Consider the following 26,139-nt stretch of genomic DNA (forward strand, 5'->3'; position numbering starts at 1 on the left):
TATGAGCTAAAGTCTAGCCTAACCTGACCTAACTCAACCGGCGAGTAACGTGCGTAGCCAAATGGCTCAGAGAAGAGATTCGGGATACGCGTACGTTTTTTTTCTTTTTCTTTTTTTTTTTATTTTTGATGCAGGGGACGGTTTTTCCCTCCTAAAACTTTTCAACCCCAAAACTTCACCGTCGCGATTCTCAAGCGGATTTGATTTACGACGTGAGGGTCCATATTTTATAATACAAATCGGGCGAAAACTTTGAAATCGACGTTAACCGTTCACAATTTTTATTTTTTTTTTCTTCATCCAAACTGGCTTGGGGATAATTATTACACAGTATATGTATCACCGGTCAAACAGGGATGTATAGAGTTTTGCACATCTCTCCTAATTGGCACGATGTACCCTGCACCTTCCAATTTACCAAAGTGTATCACGTTCTCGATCCAATCCCGAATTCGGAGAACCGCATTCACAATTATGATGGTTATACACCTTTCGTACTAATGACCATTATAATCATCGTATCATTGAGTGTAATTGGTAACGGGATATTCTGTCGAACTGCACGTAGATATGCAGTTTCCATACTAGAGTGAAAAAGTGTTTTTGAACTCCCAGATCTTCCGGGCAACTTCAGCATCTGAAAACACATGACCGGATCGATTGATCGTTGACCCGATATGCAAGTCGCATAAAATCCCGCGTAAGCGCACATATACGCAGTGATTTAAGCCCGGCACGTTCACCCCGCCAAAGCACAGTAGAATATTCCACGAGCGGATGTGTGCTCACGTCTCTTCGGACAACTGGCACAAAGTGATTCTATGTGTGATTCAAATTCAGCCGGACACCTACATGTGTCTTATACGTCTCCGTAGGTGGATGTGCTACATCCAAGATGCATCACGAGTCCGCCGGGTGGCTCTCAGCCACAGATCCTCCGGCTCGATGCTGATCGGATCCACGTCCGTGCCGACTACATACGTCAAGCCTTCTAATCAGCTTCGCTGCAGGGATTGAATCGAAAAACCAGAGGACGAGAGAGCATAAATAGCCTGACGTTGAAGTCGGCGACTCTCGAACGTTTTCGAGACGTTCGCCACCAGTGCAAACAAAGGCGGAACGTGGAAGTGGGCGACTTTACAGTTCACCCTTAAGTAATTGAACGACGGGACATGTGCGCGTACGTATTTTGACCATCCATCGTTGGCGTTGGCGTAGACCATTCGCAAGACAGAAAAAGCTACGGTGACCATGGACCTGAATTGTGGCTGTGATTGAGCTGGAGTAGCACTCAGAATCAGTAAAACTATTTTGGATCAACTTTGCAACTTTCCCGTCGAGTTGAGGAAGTCGCGATACCGAAAAGATTGGTCTGACCTCGTGTGGCGCAAAAGTTGATACCTCCTCCGGGGCGGGTCGGGAATAGGACTGGCGCATCTAAATCCACGACTATTCGTCCTGATATGCCGGTGATAGAATGCAGTGCGGGAAATATTATGCAGGGACTAAAATTTAACGTAAGAGACGTCGCAGCGAGCGTCTGCGACGTTACTGTTCAACGCGGTGTGCAGCGTTCATCGTTACGTATGTACGACTTCTCGGAGTCGCTGAAAGAAGCTGGGCTGACGATGAGAAGAGGAGGAGAGAGAAAGGGGGCAGCCGGTTTGCCAGACGTCCGTCTGCCCGTCTGCGTGTCTGCACGCGTCTTGTCCGCGTGTGCGTGTTTTTCTCGGATTCACTCTGCGGCTCCATGGTGCACTCTTGCAGCACCGGACAAAATTTACCCGACTCAAAGGCGCGGTACTCGAGTCGAGGAGAGTCGAGTAGAGTCGAGTCGAGTCGAGTCGGGAACCGGCTGCAGTGCAGGTTCCTCTGCGTCGGGACACCATTGCAGACCAGGTCTTCACGTCTTGAACGCGCCCTTTGACGAGCGACTCATTCGTCCGTCGACCAGACCCCAAGGACATCAAAGTCTCGGATGAATGACGAAAAACCGAGAACCCATCGCCGTTCCTTGTATTTTTAAACTGTCTACGATCCCACGGTCTTCGATCTTCTCGCCCGGTGTACAAATCGGGACTTGAGGAATTGGAAGTGAGTCGGGAAAAGGACACGCGCCGTCAATTTCAGGCACTGTGAAATGGAATTCAAGCACGTATCGACTTATCGACAGTACCGGAAACGCGGAAGAAACTCTCGATCTACAGCGGTCTTTGACAGTTTCGATACCGTTTCTATGAGCATCCCGAGGTGGAAGCGGAAAATGGATTCTCGACTGTCACTGGGCGTCTCTGATTTCCTCGACATCCGCATGATCTTCGATTTAGTATACCCGTGCGTATGATCAGTGGGCAAGTGAATTCCAAGTAATCGGAAGCTCGTTCCACAGCTGCGAAGAGAATGGCTTAAAGAACTTCGGATCAGGATTTACCAAAATGCATTTTCAACGTTGAATCAACGTGCAAGAAACTGACGATCGTGACTTCGTACGCTAAAAAAAAGGTGAACTTTCAACGGAGCTTACAGGCACCTCCGTGGTATTACGATGCGGAAGGGGAAAGTCCCATGAATCAGACGAAAGGGTCCAGGTAAGTAGAAATCGCGTGGCCTTGACTATTGGTGGGGTTTAAACACCTCGGAAATTGAGCTAATAAATTTTCGTTACCATAAATCGTCCCGCAGCTACTCACCACCAGCCGTCTTCCGCGAACTTAACACGCCGGGGCGAAATGGTGGTTAAAGAAAGGCGGCGGATGCTGCTGCTGCTGAAAGGTATGTTTATTCCCAACGAAGGATTTCCATTTTCATCGTGTTCGTGCCGGAATTTCAAATCGTCCGCGACGAACCGAGTGCACTTCCTACTTTACCCCACCGATTTAACTCGCGCCCTCTTCATATACATACCATATATGTATATATAGCTTGGCTACACGTACACGCACACACACTCGCCCTTTATCAACCACTCGTGTTTTAAATCCGATCAGATTTCCGGCCTGTAGGGCTTCTCCCACCGGATTACCGGACGGCTGGCCGAGGTGACGACCTCAAGCTTTCCATTTCTTTTTTTTTTTTTTCCTCTTCTCCCTCTTATTTAAAAATAAAAAAACTACACTACAGCTTCGCTACAACATCGAGAAAAATTAAATTGATTTATGCAGTCCACAATGTAGAGCTGGTATTTTCGTTTCTAACATTTAAATTGGATTGGTGTAAGCGATATACATATATATATATATTCTGTGGGAAAGAAAAATCATCCGAGGTTGAGGGTCTGAAGCAGGAGAAAGGTTCGCTGAATAGCGAAGACCCGGGGATTCACTTCTCCCTTCTCATCGACTGTTTAATAACGAAATACCTGCTCAGTCCTGACCGGGCTTCTTTGGTGCTCGAAAACTCGGTCTTTGCTGCTTCTTCTTAATGATACCGAAGACGTTTGAGGGTTCCCGGGTGCTCGAGTCGGCAATTAATTTTGTCACATCACAAGTCCGCCTCGTTGACCCGTCTCGGTTGAAGTTAACAGGTGTTCCTTGTTCGGAAATCGAGGAAGTGAGCGAGGAACCCCGATGGCTGACATCCCCAGCTGTAAAATACTTCGCCTATGTCCGGTGAGAATTGCGGCAGGCCGGCGGTGTGTGTCGGGTCGAAACGGAGGTTCCAATCTTCTGATTAGAAACGCCGGGCTCAGCGTGGCTTTCGTCGTTCCCCGTTCAATCGATCTCCACGGGGAAACGTGACGTTGCCTTGGCATTACGCAGGGTCCCGCGGTTTGTTTCACCGTTACCTAATACCAAACGTTGCTCCTCATCATCGAGCCTCGCCAAGTGCGGAGACCCGTAATAACTTCCAACAGGTTTCTAAGGCCTTCGGTGAACCAGCGTGTAGAAATGCAACGGCGGAAAGAATTAATGCGAACACTTGCAGGAAGCGGAGAATTGGAAATTACCGGGTGGGGATCAAAACTTGGAAAGTTCCACCGATTAGAACGGCTACTAATCGGTGACACTTTCGAAAATCAAAATTGTTAACAATTTATCTTTCGTTCTGGTAATTTTATTTCTTCTTTCGCGTGTTTGAAATCCGATGATACAGGCCATTCCAAGCTTTGACTTTACCCTCGCCCGAACGACGGCCGCGTCTTTTTACAGCCTCGGAATCGAGGTCCTGCGACGCCAGGACAGCTGATTCGAAGCGGCCTCCTCGAGTTTGGCCTCCATAAAACGCCGGTGTAGCCCCTCGTCAATTCGGTCCTCGTATATTACGGCTCGTGCAGGTCTCTCCTTATATTTATACGCCTGGTGAGAGGTAAGAGCGAAACGTGCACTTAATAGCACGAGTACTCGAGTCGGCCCAGCGGCTCGTTCAAAGACGCGTTTATACTCGCACACCGACTCTCGGGTGTCCTTGGTTCCCAGGCCGGTACACAAGGGGCGCTGTTTCAAAATGTAAATAAATCGTGGGAAAGGTTCGAAAATGAAAGGATAACGGTGAAAAGAGACTCGAGAGGAGTGGCTGTCTAACTGCAATGTCGCTGAGCATCCACTCGGGGGAGTCCGAATTACCGCTTAAAGATCCACGTGGAGTTGCCCGATTGCGAGTTTTTATCGTCGCGTATATTGCTCGAAAAATTCATCACCCATCAGAATTTCTCGTGTAGTTTCCTTTACTTTTGCGTCAGATTTTCGCGTCGTTTTTCCTCAAGCCGCATAACAAAAATACTGGCAAAAGTTTCCGGAAACCAAATGTTCCAAATGTGTACGTAACATCTCAGTCGTGAAAAAAAAAAGTTGCTTCAACCGTAGACGTTGAATCTTTCCTCAACTAGATTCGAGCCACAAGAGTGAAAGGAAAAAGAAAATCAAAATTCTCAATCATGATAAATTTGATTTAATCAATCAATCCGTTCAATCATCCTCCCGTCACGATTACATGTTTTCATTTTTTCAGGTTAAGTAAAATAATTTCAAACCTTAGCAATGGCGTAATACATAAGCAAGAATATAAAGTATAGAAATACAAGCACAAAGAGTATAATATTTCCGTGTGTCGAACCGTGAAACGGAGCGTTTCTCTCTCTCTCTCTCTCTCTCTCTCTCTCTCCCCATTTTCTGAACGTGTGCGAATGTCTGATCGATAGCGATACGCAGAGGGAGTAGAAAGCGGCGAGTTAGGGGCTGAAAAGGGGAGGTTTGGGCCACGAGTAGGGGTAGAGGGAGGGGGAGGAAGTTGTGACAGGAGAGACCAATGGCAATCTGGTGGCGATATCTCTGGCAGCGTGTCGTAAATCGAATCTAACCGGGCAAGTCGCGCGGGTCTCGATTGATGGGCGTCGCGACGCTGCCGGCTCGGGGAGACTCTAATCACATCGGCTTTATTATTAGGTCCGAACTCGCACAGTTTTGCTTCCACGATTATTACTTCCTACCGTTGCCAAGAAAACGATTATCTACGCACCTTCTTTCACCATTCCACGATACAAGTAATTACATCGACGTCCCTGCGATGCGATACTCGTATATCGTTATACTTAATTATCCTTATATATAGATACTTTTTAACGAATCTGATTTCCCTCTCTATAATGTATAATAATATTCCTGTCTTCAGTTTGGTTCCCCTTTACTCGCAGGTTGTAATGTACGTACGAATGTTCCTCGCTCGTTCTTTGTTTCCTCGGATATTTTCTTCTCTGTACCAAAGTTTCAAAACTTAATCTTCAACACTACGCTGTTGCACGCTCGGCCCGTTAAAACTTTGAATCTTATCTTCCGTTCGGATGCAGGAGCTACGAATATACACCCGGTAATCTTGTAATAAATACATATGTATGAAACACAAAAAGATGCTTCGTCGCGATAATTACGCAGTTTCACGCAGATCTTCCGTTTTAAGACAAATCTTGATTAAAGTGCCATCTGGATATAACCTGATTCGATGAGTGAAAATAAATCCTAATCAAGAGAGAAAATCCTGAATTCAACGGAAACAATTTTAGTTTCGTGTTGTGAAAATCGTGAAACGATTAGTAATTATTCTGTTCCGTACAAGAAAATTGATCGGTTTGAACAGATGCAACGAATTTACACTCCGAGTACCATATTTCTACAAATACGATTATTCCCTGTCGTATTCCGGAAGCTGTACAGGCACGTATAACGAATAAAAACGTTGTTTGAATAACGTCAAAGTTTGCAAGTGATTTTTCCACGTTTCCGTCATCGGCGCCTCAAACTTTAAGCTACGCATCGTGCCTCGAGCGTGTTTTTAATCGCGTATCGAGTCTTGGCAAGGAAGTTCGAGCGTTTTCGATTAGCCAGACGTTGAGTTAAGCAGTAATGATACGTCATCGGGATCGAGGCACGCATCCGACGTAGCCTTTATCGCAAGGCGCACGCCAGCTTGAGCGCCAGGCGAATGGCTGGCACCGATTTGCCCGAGACGCCGACGTCGGTGGCCGACCAAAGTCAGCCGCCACCACTTGCGTCGAACCGGATTGCACCGATTTTATTCCGCGTCGGTTTTACTTACGCGGCCGTGAAAAGTCAAACGCGGAGATCAAAAGAAAACTAGCCGCGATAACCCTCGTCTATCGCGAAGGAGGAAGAGGAAGGATAAGAAGAGGAACCAGCTTTGGTTTACCGCGCGATAGTTTCCATCTGGTTACTGTGCGATGATACTCGAAAGAGCCGATTGCTCCTGCAGGTTTACGGACCGTGCGTTTCATATACCGAGTTTCGTGTATCGTATTTATGTAGGTATCTAGAGACGCGGCATTTTAAGTATATATTTAGAAAAGCACCCCGGGGAAGGCACGCGTAACCCCGAGTCTATGGACACGCGTCGCTGACTTTCGACGAGGAAAACCCCGTGCAACGGCACTTGCGAGGTTCGGCATATTTCAATGCTTTGCGCACAGTTCAGCGTATTGCACAGCTCGACAAAAATTATATTTTTTCTTTCGAGCTGCCATTGACGTAAATAAATTTCTATTCTATACGTCGGATAATAACCAGAACCTTTATTTATTACTTAAAAAGTTTGTTTTTTTTCTTTTTTTTTTCTTTTTTACGTTGACAAACGAGTCTCCAAGTTTTTGGTTGATAGCCAGTATGGGTGACTATTCGAAAAAACAAGGAAAACGTTTTTACCATGACGTGATGGACTTTATCGTTAATAACGTTATCAGGGGCGGACAATGAGAGAATGATGGGAGATTACGTTTCGGGTTTGATACGAGAAAGTACGTAGGTACGAAAAATATTCGTTCTTAAACTTTGCTCATCAATTATTTTATATTTGTCGTTTATTTTATTATTAATCAAAATTTTTAAATAAAAGCGATTTAAACGCAAAACTGAAGTTTTTTTAATTGTTTTTTTTTTTCAATTAAATTTTGTTGACACAAATAAATATTCACTTCGCCGCCCGTGGACGCACATTTTGTTGGTTCAATGACTTTGTTCTTTCAGTGTAGGCTCCGGAAATGCCTGATCATATCTCGAATTCCTCGGTGAATTCGTAATCGTAATATATTTATGGGACATTTTGTCGAATACCTACACGACCAAAGTCGTGCGCGTTCGTTATTCGAGTAAAAGAAAAATCGCTATCGAATAAGCTACTGTTGCAATTATTGCACTAAGTAAATCATCCCGTCATGAATTATCTTAAAGGAACGTGTTGGTGTAGAGAAAACGAGAATTCAGACGAGACTGCGGAAGAAACGAGAACATTCTGTCGAGACGAAAGTTTTTATTTATACAGCGGTTTCGCGACGATCGTTTTCTTCGCTCGAAAGTTTTTTTTTTTTTTTTCTTTCTACTCTCCCTTGTATCAAACTTTGTTGAAAACGTTTATATTATCGCAAGCCGCAGTGTGTAATATATAAACTTGTCCCGAGTGAATATATTTTGAAAATATATTGATATAAAAAAAGTTATAAGTCGTCCAAGGTTTTTGTTTTTCTTCTGTTAGCAAAATTCAGAACTTTTATGCTGTGAGAATTTAGAGGTGAAAATACGAGGAGAGATATTAGCGCGCCAATAATTCCAATGCCATCAAGATTAACGAGAATCAAAAATTGAAACGATTACGATCGTGCGGACAAAATATAGCGTTGAAGACGTTTATTTCGAGAAATGTACTTTACAGATTTGTTCACGGACGGCGAGTAAATCTTCTCTTTCGTGTCTAACGACAAACAAACGAGGCTTCGATCTGGCAAAATGGAATGCTCGGAGAGAGAGAGAGAAAGAGAAAGGAGAGAGAATGACAAAGCAGGGAACAGAGGAGACGAAAAGAAAAATCGTATTAAACGTGAAACCCCGGAGGAGAATTTATTTCCACCGAATGAAATTTACTTTGTATCGCGAGCACCGAATTGTATACATGCATAAATCACCAAGCGTGCCATATGTATGTATACATTATATACGTAAAATACTTATAAGATATATTTATACACAAGTGTCTAGTTTTTCAAGCCTGTACTAAATTACTTTTTCCGATGGTAAGATGTGGGGGATTAACACCTTATAGATAGAATCGAGGACTAATTTACTATTGTGCCCTAACATACATCAGCTTTGACCAATTGAGATTTGTTTCCACGTATTTCGTTAATCCGAACGAGCAGGGATAAAAAAAAAAGAAGAAAAAGGTTCCAATCAGTAGTAACGAAATACCGTAGGATTGCCATGCGCGTGATATAATGTGTGGGATTTTGCACACAGACATCCGACACAACAGAGAGCGACAATTCGCTTCGCGTTTCGACCTAAAATCGAATAACAGACTACAGTGAAAGAATCTGAAGAATTACAGAGCTTCGTTTCACTTTTTTTGGTAGATGTTATTCTCATTCGCACATATCTCAAGTTCGGTTGGTTTGGATTCGAAATTTTTATACTTTTTTCATCTTCTTACGAGGCATTCCTGCGTTGAATACCTAGTTGTCAAATTGTTATACTCGCGAGCTGCGAAAATCTCTTCAAAAACATTACGACAGAAAATACTAAAGTTATAAATCATAGTTGTCAGATACCGATGCTTGATTAAAAATCTGGTAAATTCGTTCGTCTTCACTCTGTGGTGACTCAATTTATTTAGAATACTCATTTCTATAAGCCCACTGAAGCAATTTTCGTTTATCACGTTCACGTTATCGAACATCAAGCGTTAGTGAATTTTTAGAAACTAGTCTTCTATAAATAAACTGAGTCACCGCAGATTGCATCTCCTGAATTTCAAAGAATTTCGAAGCGATTTGAAATCAAGCATCGATATCCAACAAGTTCAATTTCATAACATCGGTATTTTCGATCTTTGTATCTTTCCACAGATCATCGTAGCCGTGGATAAAATTTATAAAAACCATCGATTCCTCAACGATATCGTCGTCCTCACGGGTCTAATCGGCGCCGAACCGAAAGAGGGTGAATGCCGTGCAAGAGGGTGAGGAGGGTTGGCCGCCCTGCGGCGAGGGTCGCAAACCGGAACGTACGTCGGTGCAGACGACAGCATTGCAGGAGTCCTGTGGGTGGTACGTTACCGACCGCGAAAACGCCCCGAGATGGGCTTGTTTAGGCCGCAAACTCGTTTACCGCCCCCGCCATCCGGCCCGAGGGTGCCTGCCCGCTTACAAAGGTCCGCTTTGACTTCGAGGCGCTAAAACAACGCCCCCGTAAATGTCCTCCCCCTCGCCGCCCCTTATTACTCAAGGCCGACTATCGCTTATTCTTTTTTGCAAATTTTACACATTCATATTTTCCTTTTCCCTGCATGCACGTTTTTCCAATCCTCAAGGAGGGTCGTCCTGTATAATATTTTCGAATATTAATATTATATATTTGATTAATACGAATATTAATCAATTGGTTCCCGATTATGAAACAAAGAATTGAAAGGAACCGGAAGAATTTCATCGCCCGAGGTCTTAGGAACCTTCAAGTTGGGCGGAATTGATTCTTAGAGGAATTTCAAACCCGGAGGCATAATTTGTCCGCGGTCATAGCTGTCCTTCAGGCGCAGGATTTCGCCATCCGGAATCGACCCGGTCTTCTTTGGTGGTCTTGGGTACGCGAGAGGAAAGCGGATTGTTTGCAGGGGCGTGAATTCCGGATAATAAATATCGCGACTCGAAGACGAATCACGGCTTTCAGGCGAGTGCAGAGGAACGATTGCTGCCGAGTACAACCGAGAAGCTTGTTGGCACCAGTTGGCCGTTTCCGAGTCAGCGGCGGATGGAGAAGAAGAAAAACGTACCCGCTACCAGGGCTGCAGGGGAATTCGTAAGCCGGCAACGAGATTGCGGTACGCTTAACAAGAAACCTGGATATAAATATAAACCACGAAGGTTAACCGAGAAACGTCGTGCACCGTCAGCCTGAGATGAAAATTATACGTGTAAATAGCGGCCGAAAGGAAAAGAGAAAATTAATACGCCGCGAGTAGTCCTGAAAACTGGAGAAAGTACCGGCTATGAATTATTCTGCAAGAATTTCGCGCTTCTTTGGATAGGAGAAAAAAAAAATTTGTTAATATTAAAATTAACAATGAGTATACGGAACATTATGAAACTCGTTTCAGTTCCTTCGAGTATAAGACCGATGCTTTTTATCCACATTATGGGTGAGTTGAGATTCCGAAACAAGAAGAATCGCGAGTGTATTGTGCGATGGAGAAAAAAAAGGTACCTGATGATATTTTAACGAAACACTCTGGAATATCGAAATGTATTAAATCGGGACGAAACTAAATTCTGTCTGTAGCCTTTCATCCCTTTCAGCATAGAAAGCTCTGTTAGAAATCCGACAAAAGCAGACAAGGCAGGCAGGAAGTTAGGTACGTGCGTACAACGGGAGAATACAAAAGAGGCTAGTTTTGAATTTTTTGCAAAAGTTTTGCAGATACGCAGAGAACGACGCGATACTGAAAGCAGGCAAATAATACGATTCGCGAGTATCGGGCTGCACGCGGTGTCCTTTCAAGATTACCATATCGTTACATTTTCGCGATGAAACGGTGCAACGGCAGCAGTCGTCTGCTGACGATGACAGTGACTCGGTTTCGAAATCCCGCCACGGCGAAGCGTCTCTTTTATTCGGTAAAATGGAATTCACAACGGCCCCGGTAATGGAGGGAAAAATGATCCTTCGTACGGAATAGAATAATTCCCCGCGAATACGTCGAGGCTCATCCTCCCCCGGTACTCCGCGTAATTGGAACACCCTGCCGACTAAAGATCAAAGTGTGGCAACCGCGTATCCAGGGTGGAATCACCCTGGCCTCGAACTCGTCGAGACGAGCCAAGAGGGTGTTTTCCAAGTGATTTCGGTTTCGTGGCGATCGTCCGTTGAGTATGTACGAGACACTGTACGAAAGTACGAAGAACCGTGAGAGAGTAAAGCGAGCGAAGGTGCCGAGGAGCAATTAGTCGAAGAAATCGAGGGTCGATCATAGCCTGTAGTCAATTTAGACAAGTGCTTAAACTAAGGTGCCTGTAACAGTTTCGACGTATCGAGTTATTCTAATCAGGAACCTGAGTTTTCACCCGTACCGCAGAGTTTGAACGATCGGTTGTTGACGGATAATCGAAACCTCGCGAGCATGTCCAATCGCCTACGGACATTCGTTAAGTCCTTGATCACGCTTGATCGACTGCAACTTCAAGCCGATGCGCGTAACGCGTCGCAGCAACAATTCAGCCTCACCTCAAAATCTTCTGCACACGCCGCACGAAGGAACGACGGAACAAAGGAACGACGGAACGGAACTCAGCGTGCTCGCAAAGATTGGCCTACGACGTGCACCCGAGGGACGCTAAGCGATCTTCGACGATGTCTTGTAATTTGTGCAAAGTATAATGTTTGGTTCGCGAGTTTGGCGAAGAGCCACGCAGTTCGACGAACGTCGGAGGAACGGAAACAGGGATGTAACGGGCGTCTTCAGGGCTGCCGGATCCAAAGTTCGAACGTAGATATCTGGATTTTCTTGGCCGATGTTGGCGCAGCAGAACAATGCAGGTAATTGTTCCGTATTTCGTACATAAGGTGGTTCGTTTGTTTGCGTATCGGCCACTACAATGTGCCCCGTATATACGGATACGTACACGTATACCTGTACGGGTATCGATCGATCTTTATTCAATTGTGTCAGACCTCAGACCGCGAACAATGGACGCTGGGATGAAGTTGTATTAATTGAGTGACGGGGGAGTAATTAGTGGATATTTGATCCCAGCAAACCCGTCTTCCTTCGTATTAATAACAGTTTAAGTTAGTCAAAAACCCGGGCGGTTCACGTCGTGCGATTTGGTTAAATCTCGAGATTCTTCGCGAGTCCATTTAGCCCGATCTCTGCTCATCCCCCCCCTCCCATCGCCCCTCCGTAACTCTCTTTCGACCCTTCGGACTCCGCCGCTCTTTGCTAATAATTCGCGTCCTCCTCGAACACAATCCAACCGGCCACTTACAAGAACAAACATCCCCCGGCTCGAGAGCGTCTATATAGGAAAGAGGAGGCGAGGGGTGGAAACAAAAGAAAACCACGACCAGAATCCAACCCCTAATCCTCACTCAACTATCCACTCTTCCTTAATCCCGACCCCCGCAGCCACCTCTCGCATCCCGGTAGCAGCTTCCGTATCCGGCACGACTCGATTTTTATCTGCGTTTACCTGGAGGCTAACTTTTTTCTTTTTTTTTTTTTTATTATTTCGTTCGTTTTCCCCGGCAGTACGCGAAGGTGCCCATCATATCCGTTCGCCCGACAAGATCGAGTCTTACGAATCCCGGAAACGCGTGGCGTTCGTGGGAATTTTTGCTTCTTCTATTTGTGTTTTTTACGACAGTTATTATCTGAAACTAGGTTAAATTCCCCATTAAAATAACTCGCCGGATGAGGAACGGCTTTCTTTATCCCGCCTGGATGTAAGCTGTGCAGGTTATATGACCTATGTCGAGGTGAACTATATTTATAATTATATTTCCTCCCTCTAGGCTGCAGCGCAAGTTCTTCCGTAATTAAAATAGTTTCGGCGGTAATTTTCACGGCCGCGGCAAAAGCGGAACGGCGATATAAAGTATTTTAATACCCGCTACCGCAGCTGCAGGCGAGGAAACATTCCGTCTGGAACATCGTTATACCTCACCTGTCTTTAATCTTAATCACATACACGTACGTGCTCGAATCGGTAGAAGTTAAACGTATCGTACAATTGTATTTAGACACTCGTAACAACGGAATCCGTAATACATTTTTTTCAATAGCGAAATTGTGCGAATCCATGAAAGTAATATACACATACATATATATATACTATATATATATGCAAGGGTTAAAGGGAGCAAGATGCAGTCTTACGCTGCGGACTTTGCTGACCCGGAGGTGAACGGATGAAAGAAAGGAAGCTGGATCAGCAAAGATAAAGAAGAAAGGGGAAGAGAGGGGGTAGGGGGTGAAAAAAAGAAGGCAAAAGTTTAATCAAAACCGGGAAGAGTGCAGAGGAGAGAGCGAAGGTGCGCGCGGCGAGAGGGATAATATAGAAGGACCTACTTTTCATTCGCACCATTCTAAGGAATCAAGGCTCGCGGGGCTTTTATAGCGCGTTTCAGACCTCCTGAGTTGACAACAATGGTTCTTCGTATACATTGTCTATGCGATTTTATTGTTCGAATGGTGAATGGGCGCCTCGGTGCCAACTTGAAACTCTCACCGGAAGCACCTCTGCGCCTCAGAGCCGACGGCATCCATCCCTTCGGGGTAGTATCGCACCCCGGCTTCGGGACGGGCGTCTCGAATCCGGGATCCCGTTTCCGGATCCCGCTGGGGAAGAGGAGAGGACGACGGTGTAAGATTTGCCGAATTTGTAAACCCGACCGCCGATCCAAACGACTCCGCAGCTATTCGCGTATCCGAGATGTTTTCCTTTCTCTTCGAGTTCGTCTAACCGAGTTTCCGAACTTATTGAGGACGCGCGAATTGACAGCGGTAGATATGTAAGGGCGTTATGCGAACTGGCATGTATTCACCTTACCAGAAAATCACCATTAACCGCTTTCATCTCTTCTTCGCGATTAGGCCTCGAGGCACCGAAAGTCTCTCTCTCTCTCTCCCTCTCTCCTGCGGGCTGTCTCATCAAGGAGAGTGTTAGCTTTTGACGTACGTACGTACGTTACGCGTAGGTGTACAGACGATACAGATCCTGTTACCAATTCGTCGAGGCATGCGCTGCCGCTTTGACTTACAATTAGTCGTTCTCGAATTCTCACATCAAACGAAACTACGCGATAGTATGTAATATGTATAATATATTATACGCTATGAGGCGCGGTTGCGAAACGTAGCCCCTTTCGCGTCTCACCGAGTGAAATGATACCTCGTATACTTGAGGTGAAAAACCAAAACCAACAAGCTCTCGTTGGAAATAACCGTCTAATCATCCCACTCAGCTTCGAGACGGCTCGGTTTCGTCCCTTTATCGTTACAATTGTTTTCCGTACCTACCGTACCTTTTCAATAAACATCGAAGAAAGTAACGCTTGGTACAGAAATTGCTAAAACACTTTTGAAACTCTTGTACGTAACTTTCTTCAGTCACAAAAATGGCTGCCGTTTGAAAAATTCAGATAATCGATAATACGCGATTGAGTTTATCGTATATTCACGTTATTCGATTATGCGACTACACGACGAGAAAAGCGGCTGATCCGGTGTCGTCGGCAGGATTTTCACAGCTATTAATCTTCACCTATTCGCGGGGTAAGAAGTCTTTCGAAGACACAGGGCGAAAATGTTTTCCATCTAGTTGGTAACGAACAGAAAATTAGGCAACGCTCTCGCTGCTCGCTCTCTTTACGTAACCGGTAGAGGGCGAATCTTAAAATCCGAGGCAGTATGAAAATGGTTGAAAAATATCGTTGTACGTATACGAAGGTGAGAGAGGAGGAGGCATTGTGACTCTTCCAAAGGTTGATAATAACGTGTATTTTATACAGTAGCTTTGAGGGTGGATAAAGAGGGTTGAGGAGGGGGTAGAAGCCCAGTGTTAAAAAGGTCGGGGCTTTCAAGACCCACAAAACCGGACGATATTTTACACTTGACACGAGCCGGGGTCTTTGGGCGTCGAAGCGTCGCGTCGTTTCGGTTTGCAGAGAACGACGGCCGCGTCGTTGAGGATTTCAAGAAAACGCGACCCTCTCTCTAATGCTTTTTTCCTTTCAATCAAAAGCTTTTGGCAATCCGTGCGCGCATCGCATCCGCGCGTATTATAATTTCACCTCCTCGTTCCATAGAACGCGAAGAGACGTCCTCCTCCCCCTCACCCCCCTCACCAGCCCCCCCTTCCCCCGCCCCCGGAAAAAAGGAAGAAAAAATTCGAGCACGTCGAGTCGAGAGGTTTCAAATTGACGTACGGTTCGAGAGCGTGGCCTGCAACCCTCGAAACACTTGTGCTTTTTAAACGGCTGTGCGAGCTCTCGAAAAAGGAATTCCGGTCGAGCTTGCGCGCGTTGCGTACCGAGAGTAGATGTTTTCAATTACACGGGAAAAATGATGAGGGGGTTAGATGCGTCCCTTTTTGTCGACCGCGGTAAATCTCGTTTCATAAAGCAGAAAAAAAAGAAAAAAAACTGCCAGAAAAATGATTCTCTCTGAAATTATTTTGTGCAATTAGAAAATTACCGCACTTATTGAAATTCACGAGCATTCCAGAGCGAGGGTGACTTTTCTGTTGCTGCTGTTTGTTTTTCATTTTGTTTCTCGTTCGCGGTCAGGTGGGGAAGACGCGAAAACGATGGAAAAATTCACGCTGCTGCAGAATCTCCGCCGAGTTTCTATCCCCCGACGCTTTTCTCGCGGAAATTCTTATTTTCCGGTTGACTGACGAAATAAGAGGATTCTCACCGCTCTCTAGCTTGAGGTAAAACTCTCTCTCCTCCGCCCCCGTTTTTTCCTCAAACTGTACATATATAATACAAACACACAGCCACTTAACGATAACTCGATCGTCTATCCGTCCGTCTAGCGAATGTCCGCCTTGGCGTGAAAATTTTTGCGGAAGATCAATTGTCGCTACGGTATACATTATATTATCGTATTATTGCGTCTATATTCCGGACGCAGATTTATACTAAAGTTCGTTTGTCAAGTTTTGCGCGTGTATAAATTACGGGAACAAGTGTTGGTATAAAAATTACAGAGCAAACAATTCACGTTTCACGAAGTTTTTGTATTCGGTGAAATTAAACTGTGTAAATTACCTGCACACCGATACACGCAAACGATGAAACGATGAAACCAGATATTGTTGTTAATTCGAGAAGCGCGCAGACAGCCGCAAACTCTGGTTACGAGTATATCACGGGAATTTATACGTACGAATTATGCGGCGTGTTTGTTGCGCATCTGCCGTATGATTGTTTGAATAGCAAATTAATGTAACAACGCGCTTTGACCGACCGATGGTCGAACTTAACCCTGCAGGCGTTTGTAACTCACGTGGTTGTAAATTTTTTCGAGGCATTGACAATTATCTGTCAACACTGTAGCCAGGTCAAATAATACAATATCACCGAGCTGTCCGATTTATATTTAGTGTTAATTGACAAATTTTATCGATATTACTAAGAATTAGTTACGCAACGTAAGTCTAATTTGTATGCATTATGCAGTTACGAGTGTGACAAATACCCGATGAAAATATATATTTACCTAGGTATTTGTATCTATATTTGGAGCTACAGCGGGTGACCAGTTTACCATGCGCTATATATATATATATACATACATACATGTATACATGTACGTATACATATAACGTATGCGGTTAGTCTACTACGATACTTTCGACGAGTGTGTTTTTCTTTTCTTTTTAATAACGTATAATAACAAATAATATGCGTATAACGGGTCTTACATCAAGGTTTTATATAGTGTATACAGATCTACCGTTTAGATATTAGTTTCCTAAAAAGTAACAAAATGTACGGTACGATTTAACTGCAGTGTATAATATACTCGTAGTGGTACTGGTGATTGTAAATATATACGGTGATAGATTTGTACATACATACACGTATCGACGTATGTCGTCGGAATGGTATTCGACTTACCAGTTATCCAGTACGCCGACGTTGGAGAAATTCGGAGGGAAGCTTGCGGCCGCCATTTGTCGCAAGAGTATTTTAGCCGCTTCGCTCCGGGTGGTTGTCAGCACCGACTTCACTGCAAGCACGGGAAAAAAACATTGAAAATTTTATTTTTTCCTCGTCGTTTCTGTAACATTATGTAAAGGCACTCGCGAAACGATGTTTATTCGTGAAATCATTGAAACAAAGAAAAAAAGAAAGTTACACCTCTGCGGACGTGAAAGCTTTTCGAATATAGATTTTCCGCGAGAAATGGATCAATTTGCCATACCGTGGGTTGCAGTCGCAGACGGAAGGATCGTTCTCGACGTACGGAAACGAAAATAGACCGTCTTTGAAAATAGTTGAAGTGAGACAAATGATTCGAACGTAGTTTCGCGAACGAAGGATTGATATGACCAATAAGAAGGAAGTCTGACTCTCTACGTTTTCGCTGCACCTTTTATATCTATTTTTTCACACTCCATCCTGCTTCACGACTCTTCCATATTTTTATATTCTTCCTCGTCTAGCTTGCGCTGCAGTTTTATGAATAAAAGATTTAAAAGAATAAATGGTCGAACGATCGCAATTTTTTCCCCTACAACAAAGGCTTGAATTTAGAATCATGCATTATTGAATAGTGGAATATTTCTAATTATTGAAACGTACGTTACCGTTTCGATCTCGGCAGAAAATAATCAGATGATCGCTTTAACGAAATGAAGAAAACATTGTCAAAATTACGACAAGGTAAATGTAGAACAACGTCGGTTTCGTTTGGTACCAAAACGATCTCCGTCCTCTAATTCGCCTGCTTTCTTTATCTACCTTTTCTTTCTTTTTTTTTTCTTTATCAACTTTCTGCTCGATAAAGCATTCGTGTCTACCCACCGATTGTTCGACTAAAAATACGCAGAAGAAAGAGCAGGAATATTTGATATAAGGGGTCTCGTCGCTTGAATTGTTATTCACTTTAGGCTTTCCTTTTTCTTTGCTTGCAATGAAAATAACTGTTCGAAAAACCTGGAATACCACTTGAGAGCTAGAAAATGTTCCTGTGCAGACATAAAAACATCGTTATATATATATATGTGTGTGTGTGTGTCAAAAAATTGATTTTTCACTCGTTTTTACTTTATCACCCTTTGAGAAATATGCGGGTAATTACGTACGCTGCAGTAAATCATATCAAAGGCAAATTCCTGGATCGACCCAGATGCAGAATGTATTCGTTGTTTGTTTGTTTGTGCGTTTTTTTTGTTTTTTTTTTATTCCACCGTTACATTTTCTCTCATTCTTTGTTTTTCATTCCAACCATAGAATTTAAAATTATCAATTAATTCCGAATGGCAACAAATTGCAGTATCTAATTGCCAGCAGTGAAGCGCTGCAGGGTAATGTAGTAATACATATAACGGATTCATCGTGGAAGTAGATTTGAATTTGATTTAATTGCATTCACTCGCTGTGTCGTGTTATAGATACCTATAACATTGGCCGTGAACAACGTGGCAAAAGCGTTTTCCGGATTGTCGATCATAACCCGGTCCGTAAAAGTTATCAATTTTACACAGCGATTGGCGAATCTTTATCAAAACATTTCATCGATTTCGAATCCTTTACTTTTCTCTGAATTCTGAAATTCACGATCATTACACCTTCTTTTGAGTTCTGCGCAAAAAGAGTAAAATAAAAATAAATAAATAAAGAAAGAAAGTGAGAAAGAAAGAAAGAAAGAAGGGAATCCGGTAACCGCCTGATACACTCACGCGCACATCCAGCGTATAGAACGTTGATACGAAGGGAAAGATCGCGGGGGAAAAACGTGGCTTGAATCCAGAATTTCGAACGCTCGGCGTACGGGGCAGAGAAAGTGGAAGGAGAAAAGGGGAGAAGGGGCGATGGCCAGGCGCACTTAAGGGTGCTACCGAAACGCAAAAGGGGGCCAGATGGTAAATGTAAATTAGCTTCTTATCGCAAGCTAATAAAGCGGTGGCCCGTACCGGGCGAAGAATGCCGCGTCAGGGAAAATTTAACGCAAACAATGAGCCCGAAATTAAGGCCTCCCATTAAGCTCCAGTTCCCTCAGAACTCTCCAATACGGACATCGTTAACTCCTCGCCCGGTGTATGAATACTTTTTTTCCGCCCCTCCTGCAGGATGAAAAACCGATTTCTCCGATCAGTAAATTATTCGTAGAACAATACCGCTCAAAATCCACGATTGGATTATCAACTACCTTCGGGATAAACTAAACCACTACCTTGTACTACCATTTATACAATGGCGCATACACAATTTCAGCAGTTTTTTCCTGTCTTTCAATCTTTATAATTTGAAACGTATCCCCACCGCCTGTGTTTTACTTTAAACGAGTATTTCTGCAACATTGATTTAACAAACGACTTGCGGCCGTACATGTTTTCCGAAGTTTTCAATCGACAAGGTAATACGAAAATAGAATCGAATTTTCTGCCGAACGATTCAAAGCGACAGCAGCAGGTACAACGGCTAATTGTATAATAACAATCCGCCGGCAACAAACGGGGCCTGTACATTGTTCATACATACCTAATAACACTGTGACCCTGAATTAAAGAACAATATTCGCGCTACGGCTGCAGGAGTCACGCGTTCCGATCTATATCCCAGATAAGATTCAATAAAACAAGAAAAAAAGGAAAACGCACGAAAGGAAATATAAAATCAAACAAAATACACAGGCAGATATACGCGCATATCCCGGATAGCTTTTACGTCATCAAGCCGAAGGAGAGGTTTATTTCAACTCGCAAACGGAATATCGTCCATACGTATACATGTACGTATACGTATAATACGCGCAGGTTGCTCGTTTACTAAATTGTACCCATATATATACACGTAAGTGTTTAGCCAGCTTCGCGCACAACCGCTGCTGTGACGTATACGTATGGAGATTGTAGGTAAATGTGTAGGTGAGGTCCGCCTCGGCGACACCTGAGCACATTGATTAACCGCGGTTCGCTGTGTCTGTGCGATAACGATGCACGCACTCGCGGAATCAGGCTGAAGGGAGTTTGAACAGGATTTTCGACGGTCTGCGGGAAGAGTGGGAAAGAAAGGGTGAGAAGGGGCGAGGGCGGGAGGGCAGGAGGGCAGGAGGGACCCATTAACGAGTACCGTTTTCACGCCTCGCCCTTTATTTTTCACCCCATTTTCGGTCCTCCGTTTCCACGCCCGCAATTGTAGACGATTTTCATTAGCGTAAACGTGTTACACGTATCGCGTTTAGCGATTATCGCAAGGATTGAAAAAATCCATTTATATTATACAGGCCTGTAAGTTTCGTCGTTTGTTCGTGGTATTGGTAATTTTTATCCAAATACCGTAAGTGTTAGAAATTTAGCCTTAGTTACTTCCGTTCAATTAAGCAACTCGCGTTGAACGAGATTGTATCGAAATCAAATCACGATAATTTTCTTATATTTCCAATCACAAGAAATTTCTAGCTATTTTTTAACTTCGTTCTAATAGGTACGATACATGAATGCTGTCTGTAATGTAATACTGAAATATTTCCATTCGGGCTCTTTCACGGAATTCTCTTTTAATCGATTCCGATTGATTTCGGATGAATTTTATAGGAAACGATGCGCGTCAGCAGCGATACTCGAAGCACAATTACGAGAGTGCGAGACGCACGCATGCGGTAAAAGGACGTTAGTCGGCAAACTGCTCGTTATAGGAAAGCGGCAAAGTGCAGGATAGTCGCAAAAGGTGAAGTAAACGACGTTGCGATATGGAGGAATGCATCGAGGGGCTGTCGGTCATTGGCGATACATAAGCGTAAAAGTTGCAACAAGTGGAGTGCGACTGGAACTGCGAATTTGAAACGCGTAATGTGAGCGCAAGTGAAACCGATAGACGGTTGCAGAGTATTCGCTTTCAGGCTTCAGGATGACTGCAGTGTCGGAGAGGCTAGAAACCGTCGTGATCGAGACCCGCGTGCGTGAGGCGTGTAATATATGCATGTATGTTGGACGTGTCTCAAAAGGCGTCGCGGGATGAAAAGACGAGACGAAGCGTAGTTTTATCTCTTCTGCAGCAATTCGCTCGCTCGCGACGACGTCGGATTGATTTACGGCGAAGCCGATTCGTACAAGAGGCGCCTTTCCTCTCATCGCCTTATCGCCTTATTTCTTCCGTATATTTCACTTTTACTATTTCGTTCTTACGTCGCGCGGATTACAAAACGCTAGGTGTGTTACAGCGGGCGATAAACAGCGTTTAGCGCAGCGTCTCGCGACCCTCCGTCTATTCTTTCGCCTCTGTGGTTTTTTCCCTTTCTTTTTCATCCCTCGGCTGTATCGCGCTTCGATTAATTTCTAACCAGAGCTTTCCGGATTATTTACGTATCGTATATAATGCCGATGGCAATGATCGATCGGATCACTTATAGCGTTAGCTGCATGCCGGTGTTACGCGTGTGTTCGAAACGATTGTTATTCCACGATATGTGAAGTTTCTCTTTACAGTTTCACGAGCCTTTGCGTTTTCACGATGCCGGTTCATTTTTCAAATCCTTATATGTTGTTATTCAATGCGAATTACGTGTATGGTATTCAAAATTAATCCAACAATGATTCCCCGATCAACGATCGATATCTTGCGAAATGAAAGACTCGTCCATTCGTATAATAATTTAACAATAAATACGTATCGGCTGGTGCAACGTAGACGAGAAAATCCGGATCAATGAAGCATCAAAAGTCAGTCAACCGAATGTCATTGGAGATTTGAACCTCGGCATCCAAGCTCTGCTGATGATTTTATCAATATTTCAACGCAATTCGCGTACGGCTTATACTGCGCACATGTGTAAAGTATAGCATACGTGATTTCCCGCCCCCGTTCACTGCAGTGAGATAAAATTTTTCAATAATTAAAATCCCCGGGTCTAGATATGCGTCGGCGTTGCAGCACCGACGCTATTTTCGTCCCTGCATGACACCGGCCTGCCAATATCCAATGATCGTCACTATGCGATAAAACACGTTCGTCTCCGTAAGTGAAACGGACCAAAATTATCTCTGATTTCATTTAAATCGCCGTCAAAGAATTTTCTGTAAATTCTCGACCATCGCTAACTTGTATAATCATATCGAGATTTCAATCTCTCGAGATGATTCACATTTGCACGGACAGACTCGGATTTTTTTTTTTAAATAACAATAATAATAATAATAAAACAATAATTCCGTGAAATTTAACACAAAGCGTAGCGAGAATCGCGGTTTTCGCGCAAATGGTTACTCAAAGCATACCCTCGAAAATGTTAAACACAAACAGTTATGCGTTAAAATAATTCTTTGATACACACAGATATACATTTAAGGTGTGCCAAAGAAATAAATAATTCCTTTTAACCGTCCATCAAAATTTTCGTAGAGTATTTCAAATAGAATATCGCAGCCACGTATCAGCTCTTAATATTTAGAGGTGCTGATTTTGTTTTTAGCATTTTCCATTCAAATAACGCGCAAAGAAAATCGGAAAATTTCTTATTTCAATTTTTTTTTTTGCTCGTAAACGGCTTGACCGGTAAACTATCCGAATACTGATTATTAAAGGAATTTTCGCGCTCTGTAAAAAAGTGCTGAAATAGAATTTTCCTGACTCTAACCGATTCAGAGACATTCGCCTGTAAAAATTGAGTCATCTCGAATATCTCTTGATCGGTTGGAGTTAGAAAAATTCTATCTCAATGCTTTTTTATGGAGCCTGAAACTTTCTTTAAGAATCTGTATTTACATAGTTTATATGTCAAGCGGTTTACGTGAAAAAACCTAAAAAAAGTGTACCAATTTTTTAATACGTGTTATTTAAATGGAAAATGGAAAAATCAAAATCGGCAGCTCCAAATATCAATATTAAGAGCTCATATTTGGCTGAGATATTCTGTTTGAGATGGTCTACCGAAATTTTGATCAACCTTCGAAAAAAAAGAACTTAATTTATTCCTTGGCTCACCCAATCGTACGTAGATATTAAAGAGAAAAAAAAATTCCTCGATATATATTGTAATTGAAGTAATCACGAAGTTTCGAAACCAACGATACAAAATTCGCTCCATCTATGCGAAGAATTTGTTGGATGATTTCGGGAAAACGCTGCCTGCATCCTGCGGTAGTTTCGTTGTAAAACGCAGCGTTTTATCCGCACGCTTACACGCCCACCTAGTACAGGAGGACGTCTCGCGGGGTTGGATATGATCGATTCTTTGCAAATTCGCAAACATTATCAGCCGGTATCGGGCAGGTGTAGGTGGTCATAGAACGCGGTATGTCGCCGGCGCACAGAGGCAAGAATTTCGTCCGCGCAGGCCGCCGCAGCAGTGAGAGAATCCCGCGTTCCCTGGCGGCGGTGGTTTGATCGAGGAGCGCGGCGGAGCGCCGCGGCGTCTGGCGTCGCGGTATCGACGTCCCCACGGCCCCCGGGCGTCCCGACGCCCACGCCGCCCTCGCCCCCGACCCTCGATGCCATTCCGCCATCCCGCCATCCCGGTGTTTCGCCCCTCTCTTTCCGTACGCCACGGCTCTCGGAACCACCCGCGGACCGACTGCAAATGAACATCAGAAGCCGAAGGCCGCGGGGTTGCGTTGCAGGAAACAATCACGCGCGAGATGCAGGCTTACACGTGTATGAGGCATTCCACCCCGAGCCGACCTGCGTCTGATTGACCCTCGACCCGCCGGCGGTTTTGTTTACTTTTAAGTATCGTGCGGATTGTACGAAATAAATTATTTTTCAATGAATTTCAGAGTTTTTGAAACACGGGTTTGATTTTTACTTTTCGTAACAATACATTTCCGAATGAAAGGCTCTGATGAATTGGCTTTAAGCTTCTCTCGTGAATTCTTTGTTGAAAAGGGAAAATTTTTAGACCAACATGGAAGTAAGTGATTGAAAAGTGAGAAAAATCGAATTAAATATAATTTTTAAATACACTAATTTACATTACATACGTTTTTTCTCACGCTTCGTTTGCTTTTATCGCATGTCGTCTTGAAATTTTCGTTTTTCAACAAAGAATTCGTGCGCCAATTTTCGGGCTAATCAAATCAAAAACTTTAAGCCAATCGATTCGGCTGTTCATTCGAAAATAGGATTTTCATATCTTGGGATGCACTGAAAATCAAAACCCGTGGTTTAAAAAGTCTAAAACTCGATGAAAAATGTTTTTTTGTACACTCTAAGAAATACTGAAAATTTTTTTAAACCGCCCATGGCGAGGGTGATACGTGGGTCGGTTTGGCGTCGAATGCCTCGTATACATTACAGGCATAGGTACACCACCAATTTGAAATTATACGCGAAACCCTTCGGGCTGAGAAATTCGGCGAAGTTGGTATAATACGACTGCGCGGAGCTTTCATCTTCAATTGGAATCGCGAAACGGCCGGTTTCGCATCCGCAAATTGTAATATTACCTTCGCAAGAATTCTCCCTTCATTCGCGGTTTGAAAGACTGCACTCCGATGATTATTCCCCTGACTTTGTACTCATCGTCGAGGAGATCGAGGTCGCTTGGCTTCAATTTTTACCCATATAAATTAGTATATAGTTGGTAGTTCATATTTTGAAATTCTAGAATTTCGATTCGATCCTACTTTTCAGCCCCCGCCCGAAGCATCGAATTGAATAAGAGTCTCGCCGTCATTGTCAGACGTAGGTTGGTGGATAATTGTTTACGGAAATCCTGAAAGTTCTGGAGTTTGTGACGTCACATTTCCGTGCTCTGAAATTCTGATGAATTACTTAATTGATTGAGATGAAATTTTGGCAGAGTCCCGTGCTTCGAAACTTTCTAAACTTCTACAGGTTGGGTTGTGCCCCTTCTCGTTTCTGGGCTTTCCGTGCGCGGTGTGCCGACGAGACTTTCCACTTGAAAACTTGAGGAAAATTCATAACTTTTACGATCATTCGTCGTGAAGTCTTGATGAAATTCAGCGGGTGTATAACTTCTTTTTTTTTTATGTACTCCGCAGCCTGGGAGTCTTGAATTTTTATTTTATTACTGTAGTGTTGTTATTATTATTATTACTATTGTTCTTTTCATCTTTTCCTTTTTTTTTTTTTCTATTGGTTTTCTTTCAATTACCGACATTTCCTTCAGTCTTGTAACACTTTTTCCATAAAGCTTTGATAATCTTTTGAGTATGAAAAAAGAGAATCGAAAACTGATCGACAAAAACATTTCCAATTTTCTTTCTGTAATAAATTTTTGTCCGAGGTCAAATAATTGCACGTGCTAACCGAAAGCTCAGAGCCTCGCATTAGCGAGGATTTTACGGTACGAAAATAGAGCGGGAAGATAGGAAGTTAAGCAGCGGCCGTGGCTTTGGCACATCAGAGAGGGTCGAAATTGTTTTTGGTACGTCTCGCGAGGCGCGCGCGGCTCCGATCTTGATTTAGTCGTAAAGCGGCATTTTATGGGTCTGCCAAGTTTTAAAGAATCGTTTAAACTTCGGCAAACTGATCTCTGATCGGCCCGATACATAAAACGGAAAAAAAAAAAATGAGCAACGATTCCGCACCCGCCCTTCGCACTTAATAAAGGTAGGCAGGTACGTACATAAATATCCGCGAATTGAGACAAACGGATTTTCCAATTTTTTTTTTTTTTTTCTTCCATTCGGTCAGCCAAAACAGCGCTGCAAAAAATAAAATAAATAATAAAAATATAACGCCCGTCGAAGCTACGCAAAGCTGACATTCGTTTCCGGCTTTTTTAATTCCCCCCCCATGGCTGAGCCATGAAGCCGCTGTAGTTGCAGTGGCGACGTATTTCCTGCCTGTACATACCCATGCATAATACATATATATATGCATAGTTACATACATTCGGGCCGTAAATCGTGGCCGAAAAACATTCCGACTGGCAGCCACGTGTTGCGGTCTCACATCACGACAGTTCTGGGCTATTATTTCGGTAGGAAATCACACGATTTTTCGTCAATCTCGGATG

At 43.6% G+C, this 26,139-nt stretch overlaps 2 protein-coding genes across 5 annotated transcripts in view; one reads left to right on the top strand and one right to left on the bottom strand.

Annotated features, from left to right (window-relative positions):
• Positions 1 to 26,139, bottom strand: part of LOC124184414 (RNA-binding protein Musashi homolog 2-like) — a 137,039-nt gene that overhangs the window by 68,950 nt on the left and 41,950 nt on the right. For 3 of the 4 annotated variants that reach the window (XM_046574080.1, XM_046574079.1, XM_046574078.1), the window contains one exon: positions 17,112 to 17,223. In XM_046574080.1, coding sequence (XP_046430036.1) covers positions 17,112 to 17,167 — 56 coding nt within the window. In that variant the 5' untranslated portion in view covers positions 17,168 to 17,223. Of the gene's footprint in view, positions 1 to 17,111; positions 17,228 to 26,139 lie in introns of those variants that run through there. The other variant, XM_046574083.1, reaches the window with a different exon arrangement.
• The window catches only part of LOC124184415, an 88,953-nt gene continuing 74,402 nt past the window's right edge, over positions 11,589 to 26,139 (top strand). The window contains exon 1 of the mRNA XM_046574085.1: positions 11,589 to 12,023. Coding sequence (XP_046430041.1) covers positions 11,608 to 12,023 — 416 coding nt within the window. The 5' untranslated portion in view covers positions 11,589 to 11,607. The remainder of the gene's footprint in view (positions 12,024 to 26,139) is intronic.

Source organism: Neodiprion fabricii, chromosome 6 (genome assembly GCF_021155785.1).
Source record: "Neodiprion fabricii isolate iyNeoFabr1 chromosome 6, iyNeoFabr1.1, whole genome shotgun sequence".
NCBI lineage: Eukaryota > Metazoa > Arthropoda > Insecta > Hymenoptera > Diprionidae > Neodiprion > Neodiprion fabricii.